Raw genomic sequence first — 24,294 nt, 5'->3', positions numbered from 1 at the left:
TCGTCATTCCTCTCAATTATAGCAAACGTAATCTCTGTATAGAATCCATCCATTCATGTCCGGAAAGGTGCTATTATATTAATAATCAGACATAAACGCTTACAATTACATTTCTTGTTTACACTTGTGGGAAATTAAAATGCCATTTTCTCTCTCAACAAAGAGCACCACACACATTATAAATGAGCATGTGTTCATTTTTGACAAAGTGTTAGATGAAACCCCTTGAGGAGCAGTGAGGTTTTGCACAGATGAGGCATCCGAGGTGAAGTGATCACACCTGCTGCCAAAGTCTGGCAAAAACACATTTTCATGTAATACAAGATTATTTTTAAAATTTTTCTTTTTCAAAAATTAGAAAGAAAATGAAGCATTTTTTAAAATCAATTAATTACGCATGGCATATGCACCCATGCACACATGCAAACACATTGACTATATGGTAAAACATCACATGACGAATTAATATCTCTGGAGGTATTTGCATTGATCTTCAATTGAATTTACCGTCATAACAACATGTTGTACACGTCTGCCCTAAAGACACAACCTAATGCATAGAAAGTCTGGCTTGGCTGGAAGTCATTATTTCACAAATAAACACATATTGTCTTTGAAGGGCAATAGATCTTAACACCCCCCCTTTTAAAGAGCCAGGAGCTAGGGTGACTGTCAAGGACTGCATTTAAAGGGTTTACAGAAATGCTTTTAAAGGATATCAGTCCATTTACAGCAAATACACAAACACAAATAACAATGCATCAGAGATATGGAGATGAAAGATAAGATGGATGGAAGTGGAGAACTTGTTCTCAAGTACATAGTAATATTGAAAAGAAATATATAATCTTACATTTAGTAAAATAACCAATACCAATTAATGTATGGTATAGAAATATTCAGTAATGTGATAAAGTGAAAAAAGTATCACAGTTTCAATACATTAGGTTTAATCTTACGTATATATGTTTATGGTTACAAACACAGTATGTAACTGACCCCCTGTGGCAATGAGAGTTGTGAAAGAGCTTTTACATATGACGCCTTAGCGTACTGTTGTAAAGTACACACGTTCAAAGGTTTTGCCAAAGTGTGTACTCAAAAGTCTACACTTACGATTCAAACAAACAGACCATGGCTTCTTTCATTGGAGAAAATCTATGTCTGCGGCAGCGCTCACGTTAATGTAACTATCCCTTGACAGCCGGTTTGAGATCAAAATATTCCTCTAATGAAGTTTTGCTTCGGGATTCGGTTGACCGAGTTTTGTGTGGTACGTGAAAGCACCCCTCGTTGACGCACGCCAGCGTCACATGTCCTGGGTGGAGCTTGTGTCTCGATACTAGAGGAGGAGGGTCGACGACGCGGACACGCAGCACTGCAGCCTCAGATAGCTACTGCTAACAACACAGAGAGCTAGCCTGTTTATTTTTCGCCGATTTTTCGCCCCCCCTTGCAGGAAGACCAAGATGTCGGTCGTTGGTTTGAGTCGCAATGCTCTGGCGCTCAGGAATTCCGGCATGATGGTGGTGAGTACTCACTGATATCACGTGTTACTTTTTGCCTTCACAGAAGCAAACATTGCCTGTCGCAGGTACAACAACATTAACACGAGTAGATCGTATAAGACGCGCAAATAAGTTGTTGTTTGAGTGAAGTCTGGATTTAATTATTGATCTGCCCACCTTTGTGCACATAAATGTTGGTAGTTGTGAATTAGTTTGGTTGTCGAGTATTTCTCCCCCTTATAAAACCACTTATTGGCGTCTGAATGTGTTTGGAAATTCCTCGATGGCACAGTAACATGTGTGATTGTCGCTGTTTGTCTCCCCGATCTGCTGAAACTATTGTCCTTCAGTCGATTTTCAATGTCCTCAGGAGTCAGTTAGATAACCGAAGACTTCGACGTGATGTAACATCTCCATGTCGGTTCACCCTCGCCAACACTAGGGGGAGACTCTATATCGTTTATCTTTTCTATACGAGAGGCCTCTGTAACCTCAGTAACATTGAATGGCGTTAATGTTTAAACTACACGCGCCTCAAATGGGTTTGTGCGTTTGCCTTTTACAATATTGGTGTTGTTTTAAGGCCTCATAGCAGATAGAATTCTTATGGAAACGTCCTGTAACCTTGGTGTTGCTGTCTGCATGCAATTTAATCTTTCTGAATCCTCATTTTTAATTGTCTGAGGTTTGAGTGACTGAAATGAAATGAAATCATCACCAAGTTTGTTGTGTTAGCGAGCAACAACTCGTGGTGTCAGGGGGGTAGAATTACCAAGCGCTTCCTATTTTAGCCCGGTTTGTTGGGACCAAGCAGCTTGGTGTCGTATTGTCAGGCGTCTCTGCCGTAAATACCTCTCGCCTTTGCTGCCCTGTATTTTACTTGAAATTGTGGGGGTTGAGTGGAATCAAAGGCCGAAGAGAAGATAATGCCTTCGGCTGGATTAACACGTATTATCCCTATATTTATTCTTATCACTGTCTATTTAAAATGACCTCTCATGCAGATGGTGCGGTACGCTCAGACCGCTGCCGCCCCAGCCCCTGAACCCAGGATCAAGAAGTTTCAGATTTACCGCTGGGATCCTGACACCGCTGGAGACAAACCACGAATGCAGACATACGATATTGATCTTAACACGTAAGTCTAAACCCAATCAATGGACAATAGCAAAATGACTTGCAAGAACAAGTAAAGTAATCCTCTGGCATACTGCTGTTCATGTACTGTAGGTGTGGTCCCATGGTTCTGGATGCCCTGATAAAGATCAAGAACGAGATGGACCCTACGCTCACATTCAGGCGGTCCTGTCGCGAAGGTCAGAGACAGAAGGAACTAATTACACGCCCTGAGTCTCTCAGCATTTTCTTCATTTACTCAAATTCAAACTTTCTTTCAGGTATCTGTGGCTCATGTGCAATGAACATTAATGGAGGCAACACACTGGCTTGTCTGAACAAAATTGATACCAACACAAGCAAACCGACCAAAATCTACCCCCTGCCACACATGTATGTGGTCAAAGATCTGGTGCCCGTAAGTACTGCGGCCATCCAGCAAGTTATTTATTTTTAAGTCAGGGTGAAACAGTGGGTGTAAAACCTCTCCTGTTTGTTTTTCTTTGCAGGATATGAGCAACTTCTATGCACAGTACAAATCCATCGAGCCCTACCTGAAGAAGAAGGATGAGACTCAAGAAGGGAAGGAGCAGTATTTCCAGTCGGTGGAGGACAGACAGAAGCTGGTAATTAAAACTTTTACTCATAAAATAGAGAATAAAACCCAACTCCATATATTATCAAACGTCTCCTTGCATCCGTATTTTACCAACGTCAGTGACCATGTCATCTTCTGCATTTTATGCAAACCCGATAGTTGCTTGTAAGATGATAAGCGCCCACTGACGTGATCATAAGTTCCTCTCTTTATCTTGCCAGGACGGTCTGTATGAGTGCATCCTGTGTGCCTGCTGCAGCACCAGCTGTCCCAGCTACTGGTGGAACGGAGACAAGTACCTGGGACCTGCCGTCCTAATGCAGGTTGGTAAAGACGCAGAGGAACAAGTCTTCTTATCATCTTGTTCTTCTTCTTCTTGTCCTGTTCTGAGATAACAGACTGAACTTTAATTGTGGCAGCACTAATTAAATTCATGAGTACTCCGCAAGACGGCAAAATCTTTTATTAGCTTCCGAGCGACTTCAAACCAGTTTGTTCACAGCAAGGCTGATTACAAATTAAAAAGCTTTTTATGGTTTCGGTTTCGTTCCTGCCTCCATAATTTTATCCTGACACTATTTTCATGATTTTTATAAGTCATTTCACCGGGTGAGTCCAAATCAACACTCATGGACGCGTTTACTGAACGGGGAAAAGATTCATATTAAGAAAAAATGGACAGATTTTCAAAGCTGAGCTGTGTTTTAGCCCAAAGATGAAATTGAGTTGTTCAGCAGCTCGCTTCTGCTTTTAAGGCAGTGCTGATGTCAGACCGAGGTGCAGTGTGGATGACTTGTGGGACAGTTTTTACCCCACCCCCCTCTGGATGGACATGTTTCAAAATGTTTGTGACAGGAACTGATATGAAAAGCAGAATCAGGGAAGCAAACAGCAAGTGACAGCCATGCTCTCGATCCCACAGGCCTATCGGTGGATGATTGACTCGCGAGATGAATTCACAGAGGAACGTCTGTCTAAACTTCAGGACCCCTTCTCCCTGTACCGCTGCCACACTATCATGAACTGCACCAAAACCTGCCCTAAGGTAAACTCCATGACCTATTTTATTGTATTATTGTTTTTCCTCCAATGCTGTTAACACAAATTCTATAGTTTATGTATGTAGCTACCAAACAAAAAAAGAACAAATAGAAAACACTGTCCCTACACATAAAAGGATACAACTTTTGGATCCTGCCTGCCACATAACATGTTGGACTCTGTCCATATACAGAGTTCAGTTTTTTCATGCCGTGTTTGACATTTCCACAGGGACTGAACCCAGGCAAGGCCATCGCAGAGATCAAGAAAATGATGGCGACGTACAAAGAGAAGAAGGCCGCAGCTTCATAAACACCTGAGGAAAATGAAAGTCTGACCGCCTCAAGATCTCCCTAAAGCACCTCAAATTAAGATAAGAGGACATGAATCATTAACAAGGAACTTTTTAGTTCAGCGTGATTGCATCAGAGAGCAACGGACATTGAAAGTGTGAGGAGAAGGAGCCGAGAAAATGGAACTGATGGGCAAAACATCCAAAGTGATGCAACCTGCTGAACCACATTACTACATGTAGGCTTCACAGTGTAAAACACACAAAAAAAGAAAAAGCACCAGGATGTGCTGTATTTATGCTTCAGTAACGCTCATTAAACTGTTTTCATGCTGTATATATTTAAATATGTGAACATTAAAGTTCTGCTGGGCTCCTTGTGAAAATGAAATGCATATTTTGTTATTGGAAAGCTGTATTGGAAATCCTTGACCATTTAGTGAGAAAAACAGCTCCTCGTGCAGTGTTATCACATTTTGTGTGCACATTACTCACACCTCCATTTCTGTGGTAACAACATTGACTGACTGAAAAATGAACTGAATAACGTGTTAAAAAATTACCTCTTACCTCTCTGACCATATTTTTCTTACTCTCTTGACCATTTGGCTTTAACTTCTAGTTTAAATGATTGCAACATAATTAGTTTAGGGATGTTTTTTAAGGACAATTTTAGGTCATTGGCTAGTCAATCAAGAAACATTTTACCCCCTATAATATTTTCCGTTTGGATATTCATCTTAACGAATCATACAAGTGTTATTGTGTGATTGTTGTCAAAATGTATTTCGAATTTTTCTTTCAGTCAACATACAAACAAAATTTGACAACGCGCGGTGCTAAAACGCGCGATCAAACCTTTTTGGACTGCGTGGCTTCCCGTAGCGAGCTGCCTGCTGCCTGTAGCTGAGATAATACGTGAAGGAACTAGTAGAACCACCGCTCGGGCTTGAAGGCAGTCGGGTCTGTGGAGGGAGCGCGGTGTTTTTAAATGGAACATGTTATCCTGACCTAAAAATGGACAGGCGCGGTAAGTGTGTCTCATCATAGTAAATCTTAATGGAGAAAGGGAACCGAAGCTAACTGCTAGCTAAGAGACATGCCGCGGAGCTCTGTTGGCCGCGTCGCCTCTTCCAGGCTGTCGGGGGTTATCTGGCCGTCTGTGGGGAAGTTGCTTCTAGCTCGGACGCTTGACAGACAGTTATTATGCACCCACTGCATTTTCTGCCTGATTCCGCGGTGCAAGAAGAGGACGGACGTAGCGACAGTCAGTAAAATGTAGTTAGAATGACGCTAAAGCGAAGTTGATCCATGATGATTCGACAAAATTAGCGAAAGAGAGATATATATATAAACCCGTGACACTATACCAAATTACAGTACCAAAGCGGCATTATAATTGCTTTACTATTACCTTTACTTTTGTTTTAGATTGGCGGTAAGCAGTTTTCTTATTGACTTCCTTGTCATGTAATCCAATTAGTTCAACCCAATGCTCCATATAACTTTTCCAATTACAATTAATGCATTAACGTGTTGGTTGGTGGTTAGGTGGTTTTTGATGAGCTGTTTTTTGTCTTGTTGCTCATATGACAGTCTTGTGCCCATCTGGTCAATTTTGCATGGTAACATCCTCTTTTTGACTGCAGAATGTTTTCGTCCTGAACTGTTACAATGCAACATAAATCCCGACTACTGAAGGAATGAAAGTGTATCAGTGAGAAAAATAGTCACGATGCATTTTGATACTTTACATCAAAAATCGCAAATTGGAAAAACTTAACACATCTGCAGAACAACACAACCACTCTGAGTTACACCGACCAGACCAGCTGTTTTCCTCCAGTGTGGTCCTCTGATACCTGTAGACCATAGGTATCAAACTCTGGCCCGTCTACCAAATTTGGCTGGCAGTGCGTCTAATTATATTTGGCAATATTAAAGGACTACCAGAGCTGGCCCGCCGGTATCATACAGTAGATATATTGCTAATACTACAAATCCCAGAATGCTCTGCTGGTATTCTGGCGGTCTACTTACTTAAACAGACTATAAGTAATGTTTTCTTGGTGCACTTTTTCTTGCTACTGCAAGGCGTGGGCTTGAATGGTTGCACGTTCATTGAAGGATATTATTATGAATTAATTGGTTAAATATTGCTATTTTATTTTTAAATGTTTTAATTTTTAGCCCGCGTAAAAAAAAAGTTACTGTTGAAATACTATTTACTTACATATTTATATACATATTATTTATTTTGATGTGTTTTTTTTTTTATTTGAAATTAAATTTTGCATGTGTGCAATATGAAGTTGTTGGTTGTTTCTGTTTTTTATCGTATAGCATTAAGCTTTGCTTGTTCCATTCAGTGTTGACGCAAAACTTGTTTGGGTCCATATAAAAAAAGTTCACTGTTACATTTGGAGGAAGATTTTTCAATAAATATCAATGTTTGCCCGATATTTTGTCCAAGTTTTAAATTTTGGCCCACTGTGTATATTTGAGTTTGACACTCCTGCCGTAGAACATCTAGTTACTCCACGGCCCCAGGTGTCGTGTCGTGCATTCAGAGACGCCCCCTCTGCACACTTTGCTTGTGGTTATTTGAGCTTAACTCGTCTTCTTGTCATCTGGAACCCGTCCAACCACTCTTGTCTCCTCTGACCTCTGGCCTCTGGCATCAACCTGTTTGCACAGAGAGCTTCTTCTGCTCACTGCTGAAGCCGTCCGGTGGGCCCGGGTGGGCCCTGCTGGCAAACACACCCTCCAACCATAACAGTGACAATGTCACGTCATGTAAATATGCCGGTGTAATCGTATCTTACCCCTCAACCCCACATAATTGGGCCGGCTGCTAGTCCATCGCTAACCCCCAGTAGATGGCGCTAGAAGATAAAGCCTTTTGCGCGCAGCGTCTCCCACGGTGCAGCCAAAAAAAAAAAAAAAAAAAAAAAAAAAACTCCCACACTTCCTTGTCGCGGTGTCTCTTGCCGGTCTCGGGCTCCGTTCTGCGGGTTCCAGCCGCGCTGCGCTGCGGAGGCTGCAGGGATCCATCGGCGGCGGGACGGGACTCGGCAGCCACTCCTCCTCCGTTCTTTTCCTCCGCTCTTTTCCTCCGTTCTTTCCCGCCCTCTTGTTGAAATGACCGTGAACAGCCGTCGACAACACGACTGAAGTGGCATTGTTCCTCGTTGATCATTCACCAGGGAATCTTCTTCTCCAGTGTAAGGGGTGAGTGCGCCGTGTTGGATGAGACAGGAAGCGTCGTCAACTTTCACGGAGTTCACTGCGCACTTTATCCCAGCGGTTATTGGCCTGGCTGACCGGATGCATCACGTCGTAGTTTATTGGGAATTTTCCCTCCTTTTCAATTCTTCTCGAAGATCGTTTTTGTTTTTTGTTTTTTTGTCCCATGAACTGTTCGCGTCACCATCTCGCTTGGCTAGATGTACCTAGATGTTACTCACTGCCCCCAAAGAAAAACAACAACAAAAACAACAGTCGTCATCGTGTGAGCTGATATAACTTTGATAACCGACCTAGCTTGCGCAGGCAGAGGAAACTTGCCGGGAGAGGTGTCCTATGTATAGAATGAATCGACACCTTGCAGCCAATCAGAAGGCCGGATTCGGCAGGAACACGTATAGGTGTTCTAGTGTCAGGTGGGAGGTCGTCAGTCTGTATAGAAGAGAACAGCCGACGATGTGGTTGTCGACTGAAACTCTATTCAAATACGTATAAACACTTTAAAGTGTGTTGTATGAGATTTTTTTGTGTGTGTGTGTGTGTGTTTGTGTGTATTTTAAACTGGCCCTATATGAAGCTGCCCACAGTTGTATTGAATGATGCTGATAGTCGAGTTTCAGCAGTTACCAGTGGGTGTTTAGGGTTTCAGAGCAAATTATTATCTTCAGCGGCACAGGACATGTGTCAGATTTCAGATGATCTCAGCTGTATCGCTGGCACTCATAAAAAATTACCTCTTGCACTTTATCGAAAAGGAACATTTGTAATATAACATAACAAGTTATGCCCAAGTTTGCAAGTCGTCCTCACTTGACAAAAAGAAAAAGCTTTAAATGCTTATATTTGATTTGTTTTCACATATTTAAACAGCTTGAAAATCAATATTGATCAGCTAGATAGAACTGGCTTCGGCAAGGCTTCCTGTTGGTGCCAAAAGTGACATCAGGTGTGTGTTCCATGATCTTGTGGCAAGCCTTGATGTGTCACGCTAAAGTGGCGAGAGAAGAAAAACTCCTCGGTCACAACGAAGAGCCAACAATACAGTTCATTGAGTTGAGTTTTTTTTTTTTTTTTTTGGATTTGTTTACTTTTTTTCCGCCGAGATCTCACCTCATTATCGGCGGCGTCCACACTCATCTCACCGGCAGCGTCCTGGCTGACAGTTTCATTCCTTCTCTATCGTCTCCTCGGGCTGTTTTAAGGTCAGCTCGCCAGAGTCGCGTCCAACTAGAAGGTCGCTGACCGCCTCCGGAATGCAAAGATAAAACGGTGATAATTCAAAACTGGGATCTCTTTTTTTTTTCTTTTTTTTTTTCCCCTCCAATGCATCAGAACTGTGCTTGTGACTTTACGAAGCAGTCGCGTGTCAAATCAGTTGAACTTTATTAATGACGTAACCTCCTTGTTTCCCCGCAGGTAGTGTCTTGGAGCCACAGAGTGGGCTCCCCTCGCCCTGTCCACGTGGCGACCTCTTCATCCCTGAGTGTCACATGGTGAGAATCTCCACAGTGTCCTTCACGTGTTCAGGTTGAACAGCTGCAGGGACAAAAAAAAAAAAGAATGTTTTTTGCTTTTATTAAATTCAGCAAATTTTAACACAATATGAGTGTGAACATCGAAATTGAACTTTCATGAATAAAACTTTAAGACAGAAATGGTAGAGCACCCAAAAACATCTTGCAGCATTCCCTTCAACAAATACAAGTAAAGTATGAAAGTCATTGTGTGCCGCCGCTATTTTATTTTTCTGTCCATCGGCCTCATGGACGCACTGTAGACACTGGACCTTTGATTCAGAATGCCGATCATTTGCCCGTACAAAGGCCTGACCTGTCTTCAGACCGAGACCAGTCACATGTTTCTGAAATATTTCCAGATTTCCCCCGCTGACGTAACATTGTCTGTGACGTGATTCGCTCTGCCTCTGTGCCCTGGCAGGACGTTCAGGGATACAAGTGGGTGCGGTGGCGAGTGTGGCTGTGCCGCGTGGCCGCCGCGCTGTCGCTGGGCCTCGTCCTGCTCGTGTTTCACTGGCGCCCCCGGCTCGCCGTCCTCGCCCGCTGCCGCTCGTGCCCTCTGCCTCTGGCCGATGTTCTGCTCTTGAAGGTGGGAGATTAAGTGGATTCCTTCTTTCGGTTTCGCGAGATTAGTGGCTCGCAGGGAGAATTACGCCGGCAGGCTTTTGGATTGATTTGTGCAGCAATTTCTTCAGCTGTCTGAGACCACCTCCACGCTGCCATTTTTTTTTCCCCCGTTGTGACCTTCCATGGCACGTGTCTTCTTTTGATTCAGTGACTTTCATCCACATTAAATGGACCATATAGGGATGTAAATTATCGATTAATTCATTAATCGATAGTTGATTGACCTTATCGATCGATTAATGATTAATTGATAAGCGGCGATCTTTCCTGAGAACCTAAATTTCACAATAAAAAATGTGTAAGGAACTCATTATTTAACCCTCAAATAATGTTGAGGGTCCAAAGTGACCCATTTTTACATTAGAGATAAGTAAAAACACCCTAAAAATGTATCCTCTGACTTTTAAGTTGACTTCTAATGGGTCACGTTTCAACTTAAAAAAAATTTTTTTTTTAAATAATTAAAAAATAGCTGTTTCAAAGTAACTTGTTCTCGGTATACTGGTATACACCATGCCATTTCATCATCATGGATGTATATTTACTGGCTGGAGATGTTGATTGCGGATTGTAGTCAAACAGCAGCTGTCAGAACCAGCTCACCTTGATGATGGATCAGCAGGATTATGCTATAGCCCTGGGTTAGCAGCCCACAAAAGAGCCTCAAGGAGTCTGACCTGGCAAGTCAGAGGGAGCGGCTCCTAAATCCAATGGATTTAGCCCGCGCAGCCACTCGGAAATCAGCCCACAGGAAGCGTTCTGACTGCACCGACCCTCACTGTTCAAACCCCACAAGTAAATCTGACCAAACCGCATTGGATGTACAATCCACTGCTGCTGGGCAGCGGTCGGGTCTGATGTGTCAGAGACCGTCAGCGAGAACAGCAGGACTAGTTTTCAGCGGAAAGGTGCACTGAGGTCACCGTCGTCGAGTCTTGGCTCGTCATTTAATGAATATTTACAGTGTCCCCGAGCGCTTCATCGCTGTTAAAGGTTGCTGATTATGGAACACACAACACCGTCTTTGACATTCTGGCCCATTTAGCCGCAGTTTGAACCTGATGGGTGCTGTTATTTCTTGTTTTCTCCAGGACACCTTTGGACAGCAGCATGTGGTGGAGGTGGTTAAAGAGGAGATGGCGCACGGCAGGTCGGTGGTAGCGTTTCAGGACGCATCGAAAGAAAAAATAAATCAAAAGGCAAATATACAGACGCTTAAATGATTCTTTTCCCTCTCAGTCTGGAATCGCAGGGCGAGATGGACGACTGCGAATGGAGAGACACAGTTCAACTGTACAAGGAGGAGGTGAGTAGGAAGAGTGTGTTTGTGTGTGCGTGCACGTGTGTGTTTTCTCATGAAATCCCCTCACTGTTTTGCAGAAAGTGCTGCTGCGCTACTACCTTTTCGAGGGAATGCGCTACGTATGGCTGGACAGGAAAGGAGCTTTCTGTCGCGTCAGGTACTTGAACACGTCGTCCACGGTGACGCTCTCACACTGATGGCACTGATGAGTGAAAACCTGTGTGCAAAAAGATGCGCACCCATTAAATAGGTGCTTTTGGATTTTGGATGTGCAAAAGAAATCTCTCTTTTTTTTCTTTTTTTTTATCTGCATGAGTAAAACCTGTACCTGACTCAGGCAAAATCCCAGCTTCATCATCATGTTTTAAAATAACCCAACACACACATTCAAGTTGATGCTGTTGATGTAAATACCATCACTTTTCCTCTTGTACACGTACTGATCCATCTGGAAGTCCAAGTTGGTGCCTCCCAAATAGGTTCCCGCCGCCAGGAACTTCAACACATCCTCCAACCCTCCAACACACCAAACCTCTTAGAACAAAGGCTCATTTGCCAACTTCTATCCTCGTCTAAAGAGATTGTTTTATGCTTTTTCATTTTTTGCTTCCTTTTTTAATTTCCTCTCCATCTGCTCGACTGAAGATCTGTAGACAAGAAAACAACCAACAAAAAAACGGGTTTTGAATGATATTTATTATTGGCATGAAAACCTCCCCTCTCTGTGGGCAGTGTCCTCAGTGAGGACTGGACCTACAAGGACCTGAGTGGCTTCCAGAAGGGGCTGAGTCGCCTGGAGCAGAGCTTCAGGTGAGGACGCACACACACACACACACACACAGCCGTTTGGTCTCAGGGCACTGCAGTGAATGAATTTCCCCTCGTGAATCTTTTCAGGAGATGCATCTATGGTCCCAACCTCATCGATGTGCCTGTCAAATCTTACATGCGACTTCTTTTCGAAGAGGTGAACTGGGAAAATAATTCTTCATCCACATTTGTGTATTTCATTCTTGACCGTGCTCTTTTTTTTTCTTTTTTTTAATCCTTAGGTTCTGAACCCCTTCTACGTGTTCCAGTGTTTCAGCATCACCCTGTGGATCGTGGACAATTATTACTATTACGCCGTGTGTATTCTGGTCATCTCATTTCTGTCTATCAGCATCTCGCTGTACGAGATCCGGAAGGTGGGCGAGATTCCCCCGACGTTTCGCATTCTTTAGCCGTGAAATAAGAATGCTGTGCAACTTGCGCTCAACTTGTGCGTCTCAACAGCAAAGCGTCACCCTTCGAAACATGGCCCAGCTCCTCACCAACGTCACAGTGCGTCGAGCCTCGGGAGGTACGTTCGACCGTGTGTTTTGCTTTTTCATTTAAAAAAGATTTTCACCAGAGAAAAAACAGAGTAAATTGCTTTATTTTTGCAAAGATGCATTACACCTTTATTTTCCTCGTTTGGCCAAAGAAATAACAAACAAAACGTCATGGAAATATTCACACTTTTAAACCATCTAGTTCTCCTGCAGTTTATCTTTTTTTTTTTTTTTTTTTTATTGGTCCCCAGTATAAAAAATCCTGAACGTCCTGATCCTAATATTAATACACTGTATCATCATTTTATGCTATTATTATTGTTATTATTGCTGATAGAAGTGTTACCATTATCATATATTCAAGTATCACCTCTTTATGATTTAACCCAGTTAGATTTTTGTACACTTTTTTTCTTTTTGGAGAACTATAATCAGATTTATTTGGAGATTGGGATTTCCCTTAAGGGTTTTTTTTTTGTTTTTAAATAGAAGCAATGGAAAAATTAGTAATAGAATAGATGGCTTCCAGCTGTGTGACAATTCTTCTTGCATAAAGAAAAACCCACTCTCTCTGCACCGTGACTGTCGCAGCTGCATGTAGAAAGCGGAATGTTGAATGAAACTTGGAGTCATGTGAACAGATGATAGGGTTTCCAAAGGGACAGTTCACACCAATGCACTTTTCACATTTCCCTCCAACAACTCTGAAAAGGTTTCATAAGCTTGAGACTTCATTTTACACCCCGACTAAAAAGTCTGGAATGCGGTATTTTGAATTTTATTCTGGGATCTCTGGGGGCTACGTATGGCCGTCGCCCAACATTTTTTTTCCCAGCCATAACTTTGTTTCCGAGCCATCATTTTCCACGCAAACATTTGTTTCTGGGCGTTTCCTTTTTTTTGTTCTCCCAGAGGAGGAATGTGTGACCTCCTTGGACCTGGTTCCTGGCGACTGTCTCGTCCTTCCTCAGGAAGGTCTGCTGCTGCCCTGCGACGCCGTCCTGCTGGCCGGGGAGTGTCTGGTCAACGAGAGCATGCTAACAGGTGAGCCATCGGCTAACAGCGCTGAGCCTCTCCTCTTGTTGTGACTCATTGGCAACAAGAACCCCTTAGAGATTTATTGCTGTCGCAGGGTAACCACAGTTTTCAGTCGCCACAGCCGCCCCGGGATTCTGCTGGGATTCTTTTGGTGTTCTGGTGCTGGTTTACCATGTGTGCCACCTAAAACTTCCATCCATTTCTTTTTATTATTAGTAGTATTTCTGGTATAGCGATCCCAAATCATCATTTCTTAATTATAGTTTTAACATTTTCTGCTTGATTGCACCAAAGCTTCTGTGTCAGTGGCAGGTAGTGTAGTGTAGTAGTGCTGGAGAGACCACTTTTTAAGGGTCTCGGTCTCATCTTGGAGTCGGAGGCATTTTTACTCGGCCTTGGACCGGACGGATTTTTGATCAAGACCGGTCAAGACTCAGCCAGCACTGCAATGACACGATAATAACAGAAAATAATTCATCTGCTGCCGTTTTCCGCTCCGTTTGTGGCACCCAGAGTGACACACCGAATTATTCCAAGTTCATTTTTTTTTTATGAAGAAAAGTTTTTTTTTTTTTTATTATTCTATTATTACTTCATTCAACCAATTCAATTCTTAAAAGATACCTTGCTGGAAAGAGATGTTTGATTTAGAAGCAAACCTGAATTTAAAAAAGACACTGGTCATTTCTTTGTTTTGTTATTTTTCTTTGATGTATAAAGTCTTGGTCTTGCCCTGGTCTCGATACTCTGCAGTCTTGATGGTGTCTTGGTATTGGTTGGTGCGGTCTTGACTACAACACTAGTGGAAGGTGTGTTGTTTTTTTTTGTCTTAAAAATTAGTTTAAAGAAGCTAAAGGTTGCAAAGATTGAAACAAAAAAACAACAAAACCTAGAGACTGTTGTGCAAAGCTGAAATTAGCTGCTGGTCAACATGTTGAATGAGTTAAAAAATAAAAAAAATAAACTAAAAGCTTAGCAAATGTCAGAGTCGGTGCGTTTTAACCTGCGCACGTCTTTCAGGTGAGAGCGTCCCGGTGCTGAAGACGCCGCTTCCCGCCAGCGACAGGACCTACAGCTCGGAGGGCGAGCGGAGACACACCCTCTTCTGCGGCACCCAACTCATTCAAGCCAAAGGAGGCGGCCGGGAGGGGAGGGGCGCCATCGCCGTGGTCACCAGCACGGGTGAGTCGAGGCGCCCGGAACGTGTGGAGTGAGTGGCGCTGGATGTTGGAAAGAAGTACATATATATTAACAACTTACTTTAAGAAAACAGGAAAGTTGTTTCAGGCCCAGCTTGGACTAATTTTCCCAAACTTTTCTTTCACTGTTACTGGAATAATCCTGCTTGTTGTTTTTAACCCCCTGAGCCTCAGTGGAGCTTATGCTGGCAGTCAAATCATTTTTACCCCCCCAGCTCATAAAATTAACTTTCCTCCACAGGGTTGTTCTATTTTAATATTGAAGCGTCTAAATGCCGGCTATTGTGCTCCTCAGGCTTCTTCACAGCCAAAGGCAGCCTGGTCAGCTCCATCATGTACCCTCAGCCGACCAACTTCCGCTTCTACCAGGACGCTGTCAAGTTCCTGCTCATCCTGGGGCTGGTTGGTAAGACGGCAGCAGAGACTGGACTCTCTTTTGTTTCTGAAGAACGTTCCAAGTGATGCTTTGTGTGCAATAATAATTATCCTTCTTCGTTCTTCAGCTTTTATCGGGACCATCTACAGCTTTGTGATCCTCTACAGAGACAATGTAAGCCACCTCGCAGGGATCCGACCGGCTCTGCCTCTCCTGTCCGTTTGTAGCTGCGTTTCCTTTGCCGCTAGAATTGCGCAAAACCTAAATATCGCAATAAAAAAACTGATAATGGAAACTTCAGAAAACCTCTCAAATGTCGCTAAAAGGTTTTGACGCTCTCATGAGGTGGTTTTTCAGACGTATCCATATAGAGCTATATCGCAGAAGTGTCATGGAAACACTTTTTCGCATTTACGCCTCACCGGATGTGACGCACAGGGTCACGTGACCAGTTCAGTTCAAGTGAAAACGGTGCATTATGTTTGGACAGAGGAGGAGACGGAATATTTTTGACAAGTAATCAAAGAGGAAAAATATAACACCCATTCTTGACAGCAAACAACATCAAAATGTAGATTTGTACAAGAAATGTTGTACCGCCATCCTCCTCAAGGTGGGGTCTCATGGGACAGGATTTTGCGATAATTACTGCTGATGTGCTGCACACCATTCAGTGGAAACACCTGCAAACCCCAATTGTACTTTGTCTAAATTTTAGAAATATTGCTTTTATTTTTCTGAAAAACTCTAATGGAAACTCGGCCATTGATGAAATAAAAACCCGACGTGACGTTGCGCCGTTTCTCTCCCTGCGCCCGTGTCAAGGCGACGTGGAAGGCGCTGATCATCAGAACCCTCGACGTGGTGACCATCGCCGTGCCGGCCGCCCTGCCGGCCACCATCACCACCGGAACCATCTACGCCCAGAGTCGCCTGAAGCGCAACGGCATCTTCTGCATCAGCCCGTCGCGCATCAACATCAGCGGCAAGGTCTCCGTCTTCTGCTTCGACAAGGTGAGAAGGAGGGGGGGGGGCTTTGACCCCGTGTCTCAGACTCCAAGGGATCTTCTATGAGCATGCGTTTTTAGTCCAGTGGAGTCATTTAAAAAAAAAAAAAAAGTAACTGCGTTTCATTTGCTTGTGATAGCCGTCACGTAACGAGCAGATTGTCTTCTGAGTCAATGACAGTACATTGTGTCAGCACATGCTGTATCTGTAGCAGCCCAGAATGTGGTTCTGATGTTGTTATCCTGTGGGACGTCTGAAAACAAAGATTGATCTTGTTTGCAAAATGTGCGTACTGACCCTTTAAATATCACCTGCCGAACAGAGAGAGGCGGATTGTAAATACCTCTGGTGAAACCAGTGTTTTATTACTGTCTTTCAACCACGTTACATTTTTTACATTGAAAAAAAAATGACCCACCACCTACCAAAATCATTTAAAAATGACACTTTTAAGCCTAATAATGACAGTATAGTCTTCATTGATTTAAAGTTCCAGTGTGAACCTGGTCCTGTTTAGATGCTGGGAGAATTAAAGGAGGCTCACTTTCCTTTTAAAGCTGTGGAGTGACTTGACCACAAGAATAAAACCGCCGCCGGTACAATTTGTCTGCAACCTCTCTCTGGCTGGGACTTTTTTTCACTTTTTTTTGACTGTGCAGACAGGGACTCTGACCGAGGACGGCCTGGACGTGTGGGGGGTGATGGAAGGAGGGGCGGCTGGTTTTTCGGAGCTGGTGCAAGAGCCCCGCCTCCTCCCACCCGGCCCCATGCTGTGGGGGCTGGCCTGCTGCCACACCGTCACCCTGATGAAAGGTCAGCCGCTCGGAGACCCCCTGGAGCTGAAGATGGTGGAGTCCACCGGATGGGTAACACTCACTTTTGTGACTCAAAGAATGACCTCATTGAGCTGTTGATATTTCCTTTGGGGGGCGAAAATGATATTTGCTCTGATGAAACACCAGAGGCTGTTTAAGAACCTCACACACACTAATGTGAGGACAGTCATCTGTTTCCACTCTGAAATCTGAATATTTCCTTTTGGGGTTTTGTCCTCGAGATGCGAGTGTGTTGTGACGTGATGATTTTCCATCACTTCCAGAGTCAGGAGGAGCCGGACGGAGATGGAAGTGCAGCGGACGCAGAGTTCGGAGGCCACAGGGTTTTGGCCGTGATGAGGCCTCCTCCGCCTCCTTCGTCTCAGGGAACCGTGAGTTGTTCCTGCTGCCTGTTCAGCTCCGCTCACACGTTCCTAATAACTCGTCTGGCTTTTGTTGAGTTAAAATGAAAAGGAACAGCGAACCAGCGGTGATGCGCTCTGTCTGACAACTCGCTGGCGTCCTGCAGCTGTTCGTGCCTCGTAGCGTTTTTTTTATTTCAGTCCAGACGTTCTTCAGACTGGTTGGTTTCACTTCCTTTCCTAAATTAGGCTGCGTTCGCAGCAAATCATTTGCAAAGGCTGGCGGGGGTTGTGAGGCCGAGCGCTCACCCATCATCGACAAAATGGGTTTGTTGTTCGTGTGAATCATCACTTCCGAGAATGAGTCGCCTTAAAACTGTTTCTGATCGTTTCAACGTGAATCTGAACAGCTGGCAAATGATTAAGTCTTACGTAAAGATGAATCAACTTGTATCAAACGTTAATGTTCGATCTCTTCGTTTTAAATACCGAACGTTACTGAATCGTGGTATTTCAAGCTAATCAGCCAAAACTTGTAGATTATTTTCTAATTTTGACATTCAGTTGTACTTGCAAATACATGGCAAAGAAAAACACTGCCACCTAGAGTCCTATCTGAGAACAGATAAACCTACTGTGAATTTTTTTTTTCCCCCTAAAAAAACGCTAAAAAATGTGCAAAGATACGTATCAGTTTGTTTCCGTTTCAAAATGTGATTAAAAGGATGTTTTATATTCTTGTCTGTTTGAGAATCAGCCACTGCTTTAGTGCCGCTTTAGAGAATTGATTTGTGTTTGCGCCACTTTTTGCACTTGATTGCTGAAACTTTATTTGTTCGGCCACATCCAGATGTGTATGATAAGAAGGCGGGTACGACACCACTGCCTCTGATCTTTCTTTGCACGCCACTAAATTTGTGTGCACTGTCTGGGAAAGTGCTCATCCGTCACTATCTTTCAATATTTGTGTCTCCCCCCCGCCCCCCATTATGTTTATTGTCAGGGTGCCAGTGAGGCCATGGCCATCGTCCAGAGGTTTCCCTTCTCCTCGGCCCTGCAGAGGATGAGCGTGGTGGCGGTGGAGCGCCACGGGCGCTCGGCCTTCGCCTTCATCAAAGGATCCCCAGAGATGGTGGCCAGCCTCTGCCAAACAGAAACCGGTCCGGGATTTTTACTTTTGTTTGTTTCACTTTCAGTTTCTGCATCTGTTGCGGTGCAATTTTCGAGTTTTTGCATTGCATTTTTTCACTGAGTGTCACTGAGTTTGCCAGGAATTGAGGTGAATCACTCTTCCTGTGGTGTTGACAGTGCCGTCGCAGTTTGCCGCCAAGTTGAGCAGCTTCTCCAGAGACGGCCTGCGGGTCCTGGCATTAGCCTATAAACCTTTAGATGCCAGCACTGATTTCAAGACCACTGAACGGTGAGAACCCACACAGTATATGACTGTGTGTTTTATTTCTCTTTGTTTTGTTTTGTGTCTTTTTTTTCTTTCCAAATAAGCCCTCACACACTTGAACACCTCAAGCACCAACCAAGTGCATTCAACCAAACATACAAAGCTGAAACAGCAGCGTGGTTCACATGTGATTGAGGCAAAACTATTGAACGTTTGTTATGAAAATGCACAAAACAAATGCCACAGCATGGCTGCATAAATAAAATTACATGGCTGCCCTGGCAGCATGCAGCTTTGTATGAAAGAGGATTAGGGCCACAAGAAGAGAAAAAAATATTGCAGACGGGAGATTTTTATTCAAGTTTTCATTTTGAGTTTTAAATTGAAATTTTGTGAATAAAGTCAAAATTTCGGGAAATCTCATCTTTTTTACGTCAACTTTATTCTCAAATTTTCAACTGTAATCTCTCCCTCGAGAAAACATGTTTTTTTATTTTTTTGCAAATGTGAAGTTTAGTTTTTGTGAATTATGAGGTTGCCATCGCCGATTCCGGTGCAACACTCATAACTTGGAGACAGAAAGCCGGCCTGTGCGTGTTCTTTGACTCGTCCGTCTCTCTGCAGCGGAGAGGCGGAGACAGACATGCGTTTCCTCGGCTTCCTGATGATGAAGAACCTGGTGAAGCCGCAGAGCGCCGACGTCATCAGCACCCTGAGACGGGCGCAGCTGCGCTGCATCATGGTCACTGGTACTGGAAGACATTTCTTCCCTCCTTTTCCTTCTCATTCCTCCTCTGAAATGTCTGGCGTCAGCGTCCTCATCTCGCTCGCACCTGTCGACTCTCATCTCGTCCCGACCGACCAATCGGCCGCAGGCGACAACATCCTGACTGCCGTCAACGTGGCCAAGAGCTGCTCCATGGTGGCGTCCGATGAGCAGGTGATATTCGTCGACGCCAAACCCCAGACGGCCCAGTCGGCGCCGACCCTGACGTTCAACCTGGAGGACGACCACGGCGCCGTCGAGATCGTCACGCTGGTTGGTCCTGCTAGTTGGCGGCGAGGAGAAAGACCCTGCTTGAACTTCACTGAATGTTTTTGTTTTTTTGTTTTTTGAGAACCAGCAGAACCAGTTTGTGTTGCTGGTATAAACATCCTTGTGTGCTCCTCCTGCCAGGGTCTGTACCAGAGCGGCGCCAACTACCACCTGGCCATTAGCGGCAAGTCCTTCGCTGCCCTTTGTGACCACTTCCCCGAGTATCTGCCAAAGGTACGCGGCCTCCCAGCGGCAGCGCTCTTATCACGGCCGTGAAACGGCCACGGAGGACAAATGGTTGAATTCTGTTGTGGTTTGAACGGAGGCAAAACGAATACGTGGGGGCGGGTCTTGTTCTGCGACGCTGCAGGTTTTGCTGCGGACGACGGTGTTTGCCCGCATGACTCCGGACCAGAAGACCCAACTGGTGAAGGAGCTGCAGAACCTGAAGTGAGTGCACACACACACACACACACACACACACACACACCTTTTTAGCACATGCTGAGCTGTTTGTTTTTTAAGTGGCCTGTGAGGAACAAAGGATCCTCCTCACAACAAGTTGCAGCTTGCAGCCAGTGTGCAGCTACGTGCAACTCAAGGGCCCTGCGGCCCTGCAGTGTTGCTCACCCAGCGCATACGCCCAAAAGGATTTTGACTTCCACATTAACGGGCCCATAGAGCGTGCGCAGTAGTGTCACTTCCCATCATGCCTCTGTAACTCACATGATCTATTTGGCCAATCAGAACCATTCTGGAAAAAGTCACTTACAGACGCGTCAGGACACAGCCAATCAGAACGAGCTGAGACACAGCAGCACGTAAGACGTGGTGACGTCACGCTGGGAATAAACTCTTTTCTGGGGATTTTCTGGCCTTTATCATTTTTTTTTTTTAAACGCTACAAGACCAGAACTGAAAAAAATCCTCAATAGAAAGATTTGCTATGAATCGCGTTTCATGTCACAGTCGTCCAGTCCTGCTGCAGTACCTTGAGTGGCCACTGGGAAAAAATCGGCTCGCTGCCATATTGCCAATCCGGTATCCAGTTCCTATAAAACATCCATGGCTGCAATGTTCACGGGATTCACGAGGACATGCTCAGAATCGGCACACAGCGCGGTCTTATTTCATGAGTTTGACTACAGTAGTGTTAATTGTCCGGAAGTGAACGTACAGTCTTTATGCTGCCTTGTAACATGGCTAAGTACCTCAAGTACTTTTACTAAAACTGTCATTTCCCAGCCTCGGAGCAGTAAAGTATATGCAGCGAGCTGACGTTGGAACCTCTGCTCTGCCACTGCAGCTACCGGGTGGGAATGTGCGGGGACGGGGCCAACGACTGCGGGGCCCTGAGAGCCGCCGACGTCGGGGTGTCCCTGTCGGAGGCCGAGGCCTCGGTCGCGTCGCCGTTCACGTCCAAGTCTGCCGACATCAGCTGCGTGCCGCTGGTCATCAGGTGGGTGAGGGACAAAGGCCGGTGACTGACACTGTGGTGACGATGCTAAATCAAAGAAATTAATAAGTAGTGAAGCTTTTTTTTTCCCCCCCTCCTCCTGGGCGCAGAGAGGGCCGCTGCTCTCTCATCACCTCCTTCAGCCTCTTCAGGTACATGGCCATGTACAGCCTGATCCAGTTCTGCTCCGTCCTCGTCCTCTACACAGTGAGTCGCTCAGCATCAGCATTGTGCTTCTGTGGCTGCTCAATACATCACATATGATATTTTAGAGCAGATAAAGGGGAAATTTAAAAAAAAAAAAAAATAATAGAAGAAACGGGTGGGATGTGTGTGTAGGATACGGAGTGCCTACTTTAAAGGGATATTTTATAGTTTTATTTTTACCTGTAGTTTACCTCGTTCTCCGTTACTGCACCACAATTGGATGGAGCCCTGGTTTTGTTTTGACCCTCTAGAGTTTATAAAGCGGTGATTAAAACTAAATCCGAGCACAGCAGGATAAGCCAATGACAGCACAGCAGAAAAAACAGAAAGCAGTAATTGTGAAGTGATTTTTTTTTCTTCTTGTTTTAAAGCAGTCATTGATGAGTAAGCAGATTACATACACACAGCATACATACAGAATTTATTAATCTGGATATATTCCAGCATCGATGACGGAGAGAGTGACTGATTTCAAATATAATATTCTGAAATCCTGAGAGGACGCGACCCGCCTCGTTTTATTTGCACTTGTGCAATCGAGCCTAAGAAACTTCATTCCTCCTGCAAGAAGTCCTTTTGTCAAGCTGTACGCCCCATTGTTAGCTCTGGCCGCCAACGCCTGTTGGGAACCAGATCAGGAACTGGTAACTCGGGTCCCTCGTTCAACACCTGCTTCTTAGAGGGCAGGTCGCGTTACAGCCTCCGCTTGCGAAACTGTGGGGTGAAAAATTCCACGACTCAGCCTGCGTTCTTAACGTGCGTAACGTCAAAAAATCTGGCGGTTCCCGCGCGTCTTGACCGCCGTCGCCTCTCGACAGCTACACACGAACATGAGCGACCTGGAGTTCCTGTTCCTGGACATCTGCCTGATGAGCGTGCTGGCCATCGTGATGGGCCGAGGAGGCCCCAGCATGCAGCTGCACTCGAGCAGGCCGCCGGCCAGCCTGCTGGCTCTGCCCTTCCTGGGCAGCCTCTTCCTCCACACCTGCATGGTCATCGCCTTCCAGGTGGCGGCGGTCTTCGTCACCACCGCGCAGGAGTGGTACGTCAAAGGAAGTCGCAGTGCATCATTCACACCAGCGTTTCTCAACTGGTGGGTCGAGGAAGGGATATACGCATATACTGTATATACACACACACACACACACACACACACACACGTGTATATACATGTGTGTGTGTGTTGTATATATATTTTTATATGTGTGTATATATGTATGTGTAGATAAATGTTATATATATGTATGTATATGTATGTATATATACATATATATATATATATGTATATATACATACATATATATACACACACGCATACAGTATATATACTCATACAGACATATACAGTACATGTGTATATATACATATATATGCGTATGTATGTATATATATATATATATATATGTATGTGTGTGTGTGCGTACACACACACACACACGTATGGACACCATACAGACACAGTGTTGGGCATTTATTTTGCAGGATGCACAATTCAATTCAATAATTTCAACAATTTATTTCCAGGACATGATGGAAAATGGGATTGCGTTTTTATTTTGGGTTGCAACTTCATGATGAGGGGGGAAAAAATGCCGGCCCTGAGACTCCACCGGTTGAGAACCACTGATTTCCACATTTGTGTATTTTTGACAGTAAGGCATCATCGCCGCCGTCTTCCTCTTCTTCTGCTTCCTGCTTCCAGGTACGTTCCTCTTAATCACACGAGACTGGGGGACAAGAACCTGCCCAACATGGAGAACGCCAGCGTGTTCTACCTCTCGGGATTCCAGTACATCATCCTGGCCGTGGTGGTCACCAAGGGCCACCCTCACAAGAAACCTCTCTACCACAACAGTAAGTCCCCGAGGTTTGGATTGAGTCGGCCTCCGGCGTTCGCAGGAACGAGTCAAACCTATCAGACTGTGGCATCAGGATTTGTGCGTTTCTTTTCCTGCAGTCATTTTCCTCTGCATCCTGTTGATCCTGCTGGCAGTGATGTCCTGGCTGGTGGTGTTACCCGGCGCGTTCGTCTGTGAAATGTTGAAACTGTTCAACTTCCAGTACATGGATTTTAAAATGCTGCTGCTGGCCTTGGCAGCACTCAACTTCTTTTTGTGTTTCGCCGTGGAGGTGAGTGATGTTGCCAGACGCAAACTGTTGTTCCACTTTGGGAATCTTCATCCTTCTCTGAAACACACAAGTTCGACTGCTTATATTTGTATGATATTTTTGTGTTTTTCTTCCAGGCGGTGATCGACCTGGGCGTGCTCAACCACCTGCGCTGCAACGCAAATCATCCGTCAAAGAAAAAATACAAACGCCTCAACAGCCTTCTGTGCAACTCGCCGTCGTGGCCGCCTCTCAATCAGCCGCTGCTGCCGACCAATCACACAGTCGTCAGCATCAGCTAGCATCAGCTAGCATCAGGTCACACGCCCAACCTCGTCCCTCCCCCTGGACTCTGAAATGCGTCATGTCTGAGCCGCATCGTCATTAACTAATGCCACTTTGACCTATTTGAATAAAGTTATTTTATTTAATGTACTTTGTTTACCTTTTTTGTTTTTTTAAACATCCTATATTCTTTTCAACCACAACAGGAGTCGGGCATTAGCTTCTTCTGGGAAGAACCAAACTGCCTTTATTTGACACCAGTTTTCAGATCTATATTTTCAGTCTGAGTAGACTACTTAATTACCACCAAAAATCATTTCATAATGAGCCCTCTGTTTACAACCTGCAACTACAATGCTTGGTTTTAACTTCCTGCTGCATTTGATACGCTACATTTTCTTCATATTAATAAGCAGAAAAAATACAAGGTCTCAGAGGGCAGAGCC

At 44.5% G+C, this 24,294-nt stretch overlaps 2 protein-coding genes across 4 annotated transcripts; both read left to right on the top strand.

Moving 5' to 3' along the window:
- Positions 1-1,344: 1,344 nt before the first annotated feature.
- LOC142888323 (succinate dehydrogenase [ubiquinone] iron-sulfur subunit, mitochondrial-like) lies at positions 1,345-4,946 on the top strand. The gene is made up of 8 exons (XM_076026516.1): positions 1,345-1,529; positions 2,513-2,646; positions 2,739-2,824; positions 2,906-3,042; positions 3,134-3,250; positions 3,444-3,545; positions 4,145-4,267; positions 4,495-4,946. The coding sequence occupies exons 1-8, from the start codon at positions 1,470-1,472 to the stop codon at positions 4,573-4,575; spliced, it is 840 nt and encodes a 279-aa protein (XP_075882631.1). The 5' UTR covers positions 1,345-1,469; the 3' UTR covers positions 4,576-4,946.
- A 292-nt stretch (positions 4,947-5,238) lies between these two features.
- atp13a2 (ATPase cation transporting 13A2) lies at positions 5,239-23,998 on the top strand. Of its 3 annotated transcripts, none has more exons than XM_076026512.1 (29): positions 5,239-5,585; positions 9,218-9,294; positions 9,740-9,907; positions 11,037-11,095; positions 11,185-11,251; positions 11,326-11,405; positions 11,981-12,058; positions 12,146-12,215; positions 12,301-12,435; positions 12,524-12,590; positions 13,474-13,605; positions 14,620-14,781; positions 15,094-15,204; positions 15,302-15,348; positions 16,000-16,188; positions 16,842-17,048; positions 17,282-17,389; positions 18,363-18,519; positions 18,668-18,779; positions 19,380-19,504; positions 19,631-19,794; positions 19,933-20,025; positions 20,162-20,241; positions 21,098-21,250; positions 21,358-21,454; positions 22,273-22,496; positions 23,157-23,308; positions 23,412-23,584; positions 23,701-23,998. In XM_076026512.1, exons 1-29 carry the CDS (start codon positions 5,573-5,575, stop codon positions 23,863-23,865), a joined length of 3,465 nt encoding a protein of 1,154 aa, XP_075882627.1. In that variant the 5' UTR covers positions 5,239-5,572; the 3' UTR covers positions 23,866-23,998. The 3 variants fall into 3 exon arrangements, with proteins under 3 accessions (XP_075882627.1, XP_075882628.1, XP_075882629.1); XM_076026513.1 differs by lacking the exon at positions 5,239-5,585 and adding an exon at positions 7,541-7,786; XM_076026514.1 differs by lacking the exons at positions 5,239-5,585; positions 9,218-9,294; positions 9,740-9,907; positions 11,037-11,095; positions 11,185-11,251 and adding an exon at positions 14,353-14,408 and having other exon boundaries at positions 11,344-11,405.
- The last annotated feature ends 296 nt before the right edge of the window (positions 23,999-24,294 follow it).

Source organism: Nelusetta ayraudi, unplaced genomic scaffold (assembly GCF_046127955.1).
Source record: "Nelusetta ayraudi isolate G7.1 ecotype Tasmania unplaced genomic scaffold, CSIRO-AGI_Nayr_v1 ptg000019l, whole genome shotgun sequence".
NCBI classification, from domain to species: domain Eukaryota; kingdom Metazoa; phylum Chordata; class Actinopteri; order Tetraodontiformes; family Monacanthidae; genus Nelusetta; species Nelusetta ayraudi.
This window is presented reverse-complemented; position numbering and strand designations above follow the sequence as displayed.